The sequence below is a fragment of the Macaca thibetana genome, chromosome 19 (assembly GCF_024542745.1).
Source record: "Macaca thibetana thibetana isolate TM-01 chromosome 19, ASM2454274v1, whole genome shotgun sequence".
Lineage (NCBI taxonomy): Eukaryota > Metazoa > Chordata > Mammalia > Primates > Cercopithecidae > Macaca > Macaca thibetana.
Window position 1 is genome coordinate 38,160,833 of NC_065596.1, and position 10,073 is coordinate 38,170,905.

The 10,073-nt window shown below is 46.8% G+C and overlaps 2 protein-coding genes across 6 annotated transcripts in view; one reads left to right on the forward strand and one right to left on the reverse strand.

The window, feature by feature from the left end:
* The window catches only part of ZNF587 (zinc finger protein 587), a 36,510-nt gene extending 28,544 nt beyond the window's left edge, over nt 1–7,966 (forward strand). For 2 of the 5 annotated variants that reach the window (XM_050768629.1, XM_050768628.1), the window contains exons 2-3: nt 4,598–4,727; nt 6,323–7,966. In XM_050768629.1, coding sequence (XP_050624586.1) covers nt 4,598–4,727; nt 6,323–7,896 — 1,704 coding nt within the window. In that variant the 3' untranslated portion in view covers nt 7,897–7,966. The remainder of the gene's footprint in view (nt 1–4,597; nt 4,728–6,322) is intronic. The other 3 variants (XM_050768631.1, XM_050768630.1, XM_050768632.1) reach the window with 2 other exon arrangements.
* Nucleotides 5,871–10,073, reverse strand: part of ZNF814 (zinc finger protein 814) — a 34,331-nt gene continuing 30,128 nt past the window's right edge. Inside the window, exon 2 of the transcript XR_007721443.1 lies at nt 5,871–6,736. The gene's annotated coding sequence lies outside the window, so the exon portion shown is untranslated. The remainder of the gene's footprint in view (nt 6,737–10,073) is intronic.

Here is a 10,073-nt window from a genome sequence, read left to right on the forward strand (position 1 = left end):
CACATTAGGTTCCACAATAGTGATGTTATCTTCAGGAACAACTTGGGGAAGTTCAGACTCTTGGAGCCAGAAGCTGCATGACCCCTAAACCGTAATTTCTGATCTTGTAGCTAATTTGTTAGTCCTGTAAGGCAGGCTGGTCTCCAGGCAAGAAGGGGGTCTTTTTAGGAAAGGGCTATTACCAGTTTCGTTTCAGAGTGAAACAATGAACTGAATTCTTTTCGTAAGTTAATTCAGCCTGTGCCCAGGAATGAACAAGGACAGCTGAAAGGTTGCAAGCAAGATGGAGTCGATTAGGTCTGATTTCTTTCACTGTCATAATTTCCTCAGTTACAATTTTGCAAAGTCTGTTTCACCTCTTTCTGACACCAGTGGGATGCAGTGGGGAGAGTGACAGGCACAGGGAGGGGTGCAGGCAATGGCCTGGAGATGGATGGAGCGGGGAGGATGGAACCTGGGTCTACAGGCGTCTGTCAGGAACAAAGTGTGAGGTGGAGCTCTTCCTGGTAGAGCAAGGAGGCCAAGGGCTGTGCATTCATCATGAGGACGCTAGAAGCCATGGAAAGTTTTGAAGAAAGGAGGGACATGATCCAAATCCAGGCTTTTAAGAAGTTTCCCAAAGGCCAATCAAAGGAAGAACATCGTACAGCGAGAGGGTGAGGACTTTGGGGCCTTGGGAGGTTGAATCCATTTTGTAGATCTCATAGGTGGTAGAGATGACAGTTTGCATTGCAACAAGCAGGTCAGACAACCAGCCTTAGGGTTACCTGGCTCTAGGGAGAAGAAGAAAGGTTCAGGGAGGCCTGAGCTTATCAAATCCTGTGACATGTTTGTAATGTCTGCCTCTCCCCTCAGGCACTCCTGGCTGCAGAAGCACTTAGGGAACCCACACAGGGAAGTGGAGGGTGTTCCATTCCCTCATTGGTCCTGACCCCATCCATAGGTACTGTAGCTTGTGGTGTCCTGGGACTCTGAAGTGCCATTTTTTCAGTCCTTTGATCCGAGGACTCTGGAGAATCTCTAAACCCAGGATACTAAGGCCATGGCAGGTTATATGGAGGTATTCTCATTTCTGTCAACCAATGTATGCACTCTTGGAAGGTTAAGCCAGGAGTTGCTTCCAGGTTGTGAAATGCTTAGAGATAAAACGGATCAAAGTCAGGAGGTGATATTACCCCAGTTCTATCTGGCTATAGGCTTCATCTGATAGGACCTTGTTGCACAGACTGTGGGTTGAGGGAAGAGGAAGAAAGGTCAGAGATAAGGCTACTGCCATAATCCAGGTGAGGGTTAATGGATCAGATATGTGGCAAATCACATGGGTCTGGATTCAGGATTCACTTTTTGTAGAGACAGCTAGGTTTTCTTTTCTTTTGTTATTTTTTTTTTAATGCGGAATTTTGGTTTTGTTGCCCAGGCTGGAGTGCAATGGCACCATCTCGGCTCAATGGAGCCTCCGCCTCCCAGGTTCAAGCAATTCTCTTGCCTCACCCCTTAAGGTAGCTAGCATTACAGGCACCTGCCACCACACCCAGCTAATTTTTATATTTTTAGTAGAGACGAGGTTGTACCATGTTGGCCAGGCTGCTTTTGAACTCCTAACCTCAGGTGATCCTCCCGCCTCGGCCTCCCAAAGTGCAGGGATTATAGGCATGTACCAATGCGCTCAGCTGAGGCAGCTAGGTTTTCTTTTTTTTTTTTTTCCTTGAGATGGAGGTTCACTATGTTGTCCAGCCTGGAGTCTAGCGGCACAATCGTGGCCCACTGCAACCTCCGCCCCCCCCCGGTTCAAGTGGTTCTCCTGCCTCACCCTCCCGAGTAGCTGGGATTACAGGCATGTAATTACACAGCTAATTTTTGTATTTTTAGTAGAGTCGGGTTTCACCATGTTGGCCAGTCTAGTCTCAAACTCCTGACCTCAGGTGATTCACCCTCCTTGGCCTCCCAAAGTGCTGGGATTGCAGGCCTGAGCCACCGTACCTGGCAGATAGGTTTTCTAATGTGGATGATAAGGGCATGAAAGAGGAATCGGGCATGAGCCCAGGGTTTTTGATCTTAGCAGCTGTAACCATGGACGCTGCTTCAGCTGAGATGAGGTTGGTATTGACATAATATTGACTGTGGATATCAAGAGAGTTGTTTGACCATATGAAGAATTTGAGGCCAATAAGTGGTGGCATCAAAGGGATAACTAGACATACAGGATGCGGTATCTGGGAGGGTGTTGATACTGGAGATGTCCGATATATGAAAGCTAATGGGTGAACTACGGTAAGTTAGTTATGGGTCCCACTTAGGAGGACATGCTTCCGATTATGGTGGTAAATCTTTTCAGGGGCCAGGAAGGTGTGATTACAGGCTGAGGAGTGGATCTCTTACTTACGTCCCCGAGGGATGTTATTGGGCTTCCTAAACACCTGGAGGGTGTGAGTGACCATCATGGCAGGACGTATCAGACGGTAGAATTTGGAAGGGGACATAGACATCCAAGGAGAGAACAGACAAAAGATAGATGTATGCAGAAGCATAGGAGTAATTCAGGGAACATGACACTTAAGACTGAGTCGGTGCCAAAGTTGCAACTATTTATCACTGTCTGGACTCACAAACGTTTTGAGAGGACTTTGGAAGTGCCTGGGGAGTTTCATTCAGCCTGGTGCATGTGTGCAGTGAAAAATATGCTCATCTGTGATAGTAGATTTGGTTTGGTTCACAAATCCGGGGCTGGGCTTTAAACGGCATTAGGTGGACAGAGGAGGGTTGCTACAGCTGAGGTCTCAGTTGGTGCATCACAGAAGTGGGATAGGGCCTTGGATATCTGAAGCCACATGTGGTTCTGTGTGGCTATGGAGTCACTCAGGGAGACATTCACAGGATGATTTGGGATTACCACTACTCTTGGAAACCATGGAAATTCTGTGTTGATATTGGATCCTGTTTGTATTTGTCAAGCATACTCTGGATGCTTATCCACATGTTGGTATAAGGCCAGAATTGAAGGCCCAATATGATGTGTCACTTTGACACCTTGTGATAGTGGGACAACCTTAAAAGGTGTGAGTACAAATCTCATTCCCACTTTGCTCTCTTGGATAACGTTTCCTAGCCTAACAATGCTTTTTATCAAGGCGATGAAGCAGGGTTCCAGGTTGTTACACTTTGTAGTGGGTTTCAACTCAATCCTGACGAGCAGAGTTACAGAAACAAACCATTGCATATTCCCAAGGGAATCATGGGCCATTATACCCTCTTCATTTTGTGAAATAATTTTATTTGTGGCGACTGGGTAAATAATTTCATTTGTGGGGACTGGGTGCGGTGGCTCACCCCGTTGGAGGCCAAGGTGGGTGGATCACTTGAGACCAGGAGTTCAAGACCAGCCTGACCAACATGGTGAAACCCTGTCTCTACTAAAAAAAAAAATACAAGCCGGGCGCGGTGGCTTAAACCTGTAATCCCAGCACTTTGGGAGGCCAAGGCGGGTAGATCACGAGGTCAGGAGATTAAGACCATCCTGGCTAACACGGTGAAACCCCATCTCTACTAAAAATACAAAAAATTAGCCGGACGTGGTAGCAGGCACCTGTAGTCCCAGCTACTTGGGAGGCTGAGGCAGGAGAATGGTGTGAACCCGGGAGGCGGAGCTTGCAGTGAGCCGAGATCACACCACTGCACTCCAGATGAGTGAGAGAGTAAGACTGCATCTCAAAAAAATTAAAAATAAAGCCAGGTATAGTGTTCCATGGCTGTAATCCCAGCTACCTGGGAGGGTGAGGTACAAGAATCACTTGAACCTGGGAGGCAGAGGCTGCAGTGAGCCACGATTGTGCCCCTGCACTCTAGCCTAGGTGACAGAGCTAGACTGTGTCTCAAAAACAACCTCCAAAAACAAACTTTTACTTGTGGGGATGCCAGAGAGGGACTGCAGGTGTGGGAAATTCAGGTGGGGGTGGCCATGGGCATGTGTCTGTGCAGTATAAAGAATGATGTATATTTAGAGAGCAGGTTTGTCTGATGGAATCAGGCAGCCGTCCTGGGCTTTACGACAGCTTGGATATTGCTATTCAGAAGGAGGTGGACCTTTTTTTCTTTTTTTTTTTGAAATGGAGTCTCGCTCTGTCAGCCAGGCTGGAGTACAGTGACGCGATCTCTGCTCTTCACGCCATTCTCCTGCCTCAGCCTCCCAAGTAGCTGGGACTACAGGCACCCGCCACCACGCCCGGCTAATTTTTTGTATTTTTAGTAGAGACGGGGTTTCAGCGTGTTAGCCAGGATGGTCTCAATCTCCTGACCTCATGATCTGCTGGCCTCGGCCTCCCACAGTGCTGGGATTACAGGTGTGAGCCACCGCACCCGGCATAGAAGGGGGTGGACCTTTTTATGTCCGGACCTCAGCATGGATACCTATTTGTCCACCTACTTCTTGTTGATAATTGACCAGTGGGCCCATGAAGACACAAAGGCACCAGTGGACATAGTTTCAGCTCTATGTTGGGGACCTTGGGGAGGAGGATGGGCAAGGGTGGCTGTGTGGGAGAGGTGGGTTGTGTTACCTCAGCAGAGGGGCTGTTTGTGGTTTCATCTGTCACTATCATAGCAGGACACTGTGACCTTTGAAGATGTGGCTGTGAACTTTTCCCAGGAGGAATGGAGTCTTCTTAGTGAGGTTCAGAGGTGCTTGTACCGTGATGTGATGCTAGAGAACCTGGCACTTATATCCTCCCTGGGTAAGTTGCTCACGCTCACGCTGTGAGCTGAGCTAGTGTTGCCGTTCCCCTTTTCATTGACAAGACTGTCTTTCTCACTTAAGGAGCCTGGACACAGGTTCCTTCTACACTTTGTGTGAGTTGTGTGGTTGGTAGGAGTAAGGTGTGTGTATTGCCTTTTCCTCTCCTTAAGCAGCTCCAACACATCCTGTGCTCCAGGCTCCCAGGGAAGGAGTCCGAGTCGGGAGTCTTATAGCCACCCTCATGTATCCACTTTGCTTGCTCTCTGGCTGTCAGGTGACTGTCCAAATCGGTAGCTCTTGTGTGCCCAGGTTCTATTAACATTTCTTTCCTCTATCTGACAATTCTTCCTACCTCCCTGTGCTGAGAATTGCCTTCATTGACATTGTCACTACCTACATAGACCATAGACTGTTCTTGCAAGACCCTGCTTAGGAATTCTCTTTTAATACTTAGTTTACTCTTCTGTGGGCTGTCAGGTGCTTAGTTGTGCTGAGCTAGTGTTGGCTGTTCATCTCTGCTGTCTCTCCCTTCATGCTTATATCATCTGGTCCCATGAACTGGGGGTGAGATGGAGAGTCCTTGGTGTTTGATAAAATGTGGTTCAATTCAGGCTCATCATGATAGGCTCAAAGGGAGCCTGTCCCTCAGGAGTGCCATGCTGGGGGAGGGCATGACTTCAGGGATTTATCCAAATCGTACCAGAAACCATTTATATTTGCCAAGTATTTTTGTGGCAATACGAGTAGGCACACACTATTTGTCTTTTTCTCCCTATTGTTGAGAGTTTCACACTTGTTAGTTCTGTACTTTTCCACTTCTACTGTGATATCCACCCCAGCACTAATACTCACATCTCTGGACTCCACTTTAGATGCATTTTTCTTGTGCTTTCATCTGTAGTTGTCTCTGATGTTGGTGTATCGATTACATATTAGGAAGTATATGCCCATTGTTAAACCATCTATGTCCACCCCCTGCAGTATTATACTCACGTTTTCTTGGACTTGACATATGCTTCTACACATGTGTGTGTATATATATGTATATATGTGTATACATATACATGTGTATGTGTGTATATATGTATACATGTGTATACAATGTGTATATATATGTGTGTGTGTGTATATATGTGTGTACATATATATATATTTTTTTTTTGAGACAGTTTCACTGTTGTTACCCAAGCTGGAGTGCAATGGTGCCATCTCCGCTCACTGCAACCTCTGCCTCCTGGGTTTGAGCAATTCTTCTGCCTCACCCTCCCGAGTAGCTGGGATTACAGGCATGCGCCACCACACCTGACTCATTTTTTGTATTTTTAGTAGAGACAGGGTTTCACTATATTAGCCAGGCTGGTCTCGAACTCCTGACCTCAGGTGATCCACCCGCCTCAGCCTCCCAAAGTGCTGGGATTACAGGCATGAGCCACCGCACCCGGCCAGCAGCCCCATCTTCAGCTTGAAGCCAACATTGTGTTCCTGCAAATATTTCTATAGAATAATTCCTCAATTTGTGAGACTTACTTGTGGGTGGGCTGTGCCTTCCCGTCAGAGGTACTTTGCACTTGACCAGCATTTTCTTGCTTTCAGATTGTTGGTGTGGATCAAAAGATAAGGAGGCACCGTCTACGCAGAGCATTTCTGTACAAAGAGAGTCTCAGAACAGGACTCCTAGGGCAGTTGTTTCTCCTAAGAAGGCTCACCCCTGTGAAATGTGTGGCCTCATCTCGGGGGAAGATTTGCACTTTGTTGAACACCAGGAAACTCATCAGAAGCAGAAGCTGAACAGGAGTGGGGTATGTGGAAAAAACTTGGATGACACTGCAAACCTGAATCAGCACCAGAAGCAGCATATTGGAGAGAAATTCTGCAGAAAGAGTGTCAGAGAAGCATCGTTTGTAAAGAAACGTAAGCTCAGGGTGTCACAGGAGCCGTTTGTCTTCCATGAGTTTGGGGAGAACGTTCTGCCCAGTTCAGGATTATGCCAACAAGAAGCCGCTTATCCTGTAGAGAACACAGACAGTGAAACTAAGCATGGCCCACCCTTTCAGGAGGGAAAAAGTAATTCCGGATGTGGAAAACGCACAAAAGCCTTCAGCACCAAACACTCAGTTATTCCACACCAGAAACTTTTCACTAGAGATGGATGTTATGTATGCAGTGATTGTGGAAAATCCTTTAGCAGATATGTCAGCTTCAGTAATCATCAGCGAGATCACACTGAAAAAGGACCTTATGAGTGTGGAGAGTGTGGGAAATCTTACAGTCAAAAGAGCAGCCTCATTCAGCATCAGCGAGTTCACACTGGAAAGACAGCTTTTCCCTGTGGGGAGTGTGAGAAATCTTTTAGTCAGAAGGGCAGGCTTATTAACCATCATCAGCATGTTCACACTAGAGAAGGGCCTTATGAGTGTGGAGAATGTGGGAAGTCTTTTGGTCAAAAGGGTAAATTCATTCAACATCAGCGAGGTCACACTGGAGAGACAGCTTATCACTGTGGGGAATGTGGGAAATCTTTTCATCAGAAGTTCTGCTTTATTAACCATCAGCGTGTTCACACTGGAGAAAGACCTTACAAATGTGGAGAATGTGGGAAATCTTTTGGTCAAAAGGGCAACCTCGTTCAACATCAGCGAGGTCATACTGGAGAAAGACCTTATGAGTGCAGGGAGTGTGGAAAATTATTTAGGTACAGATCCCACCTCACTGAACACCAGAGACTTCACACTGGGGAAAGACCTTACAATTGTAGGGAATGTGGGAAATTATTTAACAGGAAGTATCATCTTCTTGTTCATGAGAGAGTTCACACTGGAGAAAGGCCGTATGAGTGTGAGGTATGTGGGAAATTATTTGGCAATAAGCACAGTGTGACTATACATCAGAGGACTCACACTGGAGAAAGGCCATATGAATGCAGTGAATGTGGGAAATCATTTATTTCCAGCTCTGCGCTTCATGTTCATAAAAGAGTTCATTCTGGACAAAAGCCTTATAAGTGCAGTGAATGTGGAAAATCCTTTGCTGAATGTTCCAGTCTCATTAAACACAGGAGAATTCACACTGGAGAAAGGCCTTATGAATGCACCAAATGTGGAAAAAGATTTCAGCGAAGCTCTACCCTCCTTCATCATCAGAGTTCACACAGGAGAAAGGCCTTGTGAGTGCAGTGAATGTGGGAAATCCTTCGCTGAAACGTGCAGTCTCATTAAACACAGGAGAGTTCATACTGGAGAAAGGCCTTATGAGTGCTGTCAATGTGGAAAAGTTCAGAATATATGCTCTCCTTGGTCTTAAGAGACTTCGCGTTGAGACCCTCTCATTCTGTCACCCAGGCTGGCGTGTGGTGGCACAATCTTGGCTCACTGCAACTTGGGCCTCCTGGGTTCACGAGATTCTCCTACTTTAGCCTCCCGAGGAGCTGGGATTACGGGTACACACCACCACGCCTGGCTAATTTGTATTTTTAGTGGAGACGGGGTTTTACCATGTTGGCCAGGCTGGTCTTGAACTCCTAACCTCAAGTGATCCACCCACCGTGGCCTCCCAAAGTGCTAAGATTACAGGCATGAGCCTCTGCACCCGACCTTCATTCTTTTTGTATCACTTGGAATATGACATGCTGAACCAGGCATGGTGGCTCATGCTTGTAAACCTGATGCTTTGGGAGAATGAGGTGGTTCACGCGAGGCCAGGAGTTAAGAGATCAGCCCGGGCAACATAGCCAGACCTTCTCTGCAGAAAGAATCACATGCTATGAAAACTTACTGTATATCGTTTATCTGTTGAAGTGTATTTCAGTTGCTTGTTTTTGTCTGTTATAAATGCAACTGCTACATTTGAATGCAGTTGTTTATATAGGTATCCTTCACTATGTTAATACAGTGGTGTGTAGTGCCTGAGTCACATGATAGATTAAAGTACAACTCTTTTGTGAGACAGACTGGCTGTGTCACCCAGGCTGGAGTTCAGTGGCATTATTTTGGCTCACTGCAACCTCTGCCTCCCAAGTTCAAGTGATTTTCCTGCTTCAGCCTCCCGAGTAGTTGGAATTACAGGTGTGCACCACCATGCCTGGATAATTTTTTGTATTTTTATTAGAGATTGGTTTCACCATGCTGGCCAGGCTGGTTACAAACTCCTGACCTCAAATGATATGCCTGCCTCGGCTTCTTGGGCGTGAGCTACCACGCTTGGCCTAATGTACAACTTTTTAAGCAACCCCAAACTATTATATAAGAATAAAATTATTGCTCATTTATGTATCTACCATCAGTGTCCAAGAATTTCTGTTCTTCTATCTTACGAAGAGGGAGAGTATGGTTAGTATTTGAAATTGTTCATTTTAATAAGTGGTTATAGCATTTTGAGTCAACTATTTATGTTTTACATGCTTTTTTGTTTTGTTTTGAGACAAGGTCTCACTCTGTCCCCCAGGCTGGAGTGCAGTGGCACAATCTCAGCTCATTGCAGCCTCTGCTTTCTGGGCTCAAGCACTCTTCCTCAGCCTCCAGAGTAGCTGGAAATACAGGGGTGCACCACCCCTGGCTAATTTTTGTATTTTCTGTAAATTTTTTTTTTTTACCTTGTTGCCCAGTCTGATCTCAAACTCCCGGGCTCAGGCAATCCACTTGCCTCGGCCTCCAAAAGTGCTTGGTTTACAGCACCCTGCCTAGCCTCACACCTCTAGGCTTGTTTTTTAAAATGAATTTTATCTTTCCCATTTCATTAAGATATTTAAAAATAATGAAATAAAGACTTATGTTGGACTGCCTCCCCCACAGGAGGAACCATTTTGCCCTCATATTTCATTTCTCAGTCGGCCCCTGATATCCAAAAAAAATTTAAGAAGGCGGAGGAAGGCCCTCAAACTCCCATCCAGGATTTAGTCAAACTGGCCTTCAAGGTCTACAACTCCACAGAGGAAGCAGCTGAGGCCCAACGACAGGCCAGGCTAAAACAGAAGGTACAACTCCAAACCCAGGCCTTGGTAGCAGCCCTGAGGCCGGCCAGCTCCAGGAGCTCCCAGAAAAGAGGTACTACCCGAGCGCCACCTGGTGCCTGCTTCAAGTGCGGCAACGACGGCCACTGGGCCAGGCAGTGCCCTAACCCAAAGGAGCCAACTCGCCCCTATCCAAACTGTCGGCAGATGGGCCACTGGAAGTCGGACTGCCCCAACCTGAGGACGGTAGCTACGTAGCCACGTGACGACCCTCCTCCAGGTACTGGAGGCGCCTTCCAGCTCCTCGACACTGATGAAGATTGAAGAAGCCCAGACTCGGGGACCCCTCTCACTCTCGCCGAGCCCAGGGTTATGCTCCAGGTAATGGGTAAGTCCATA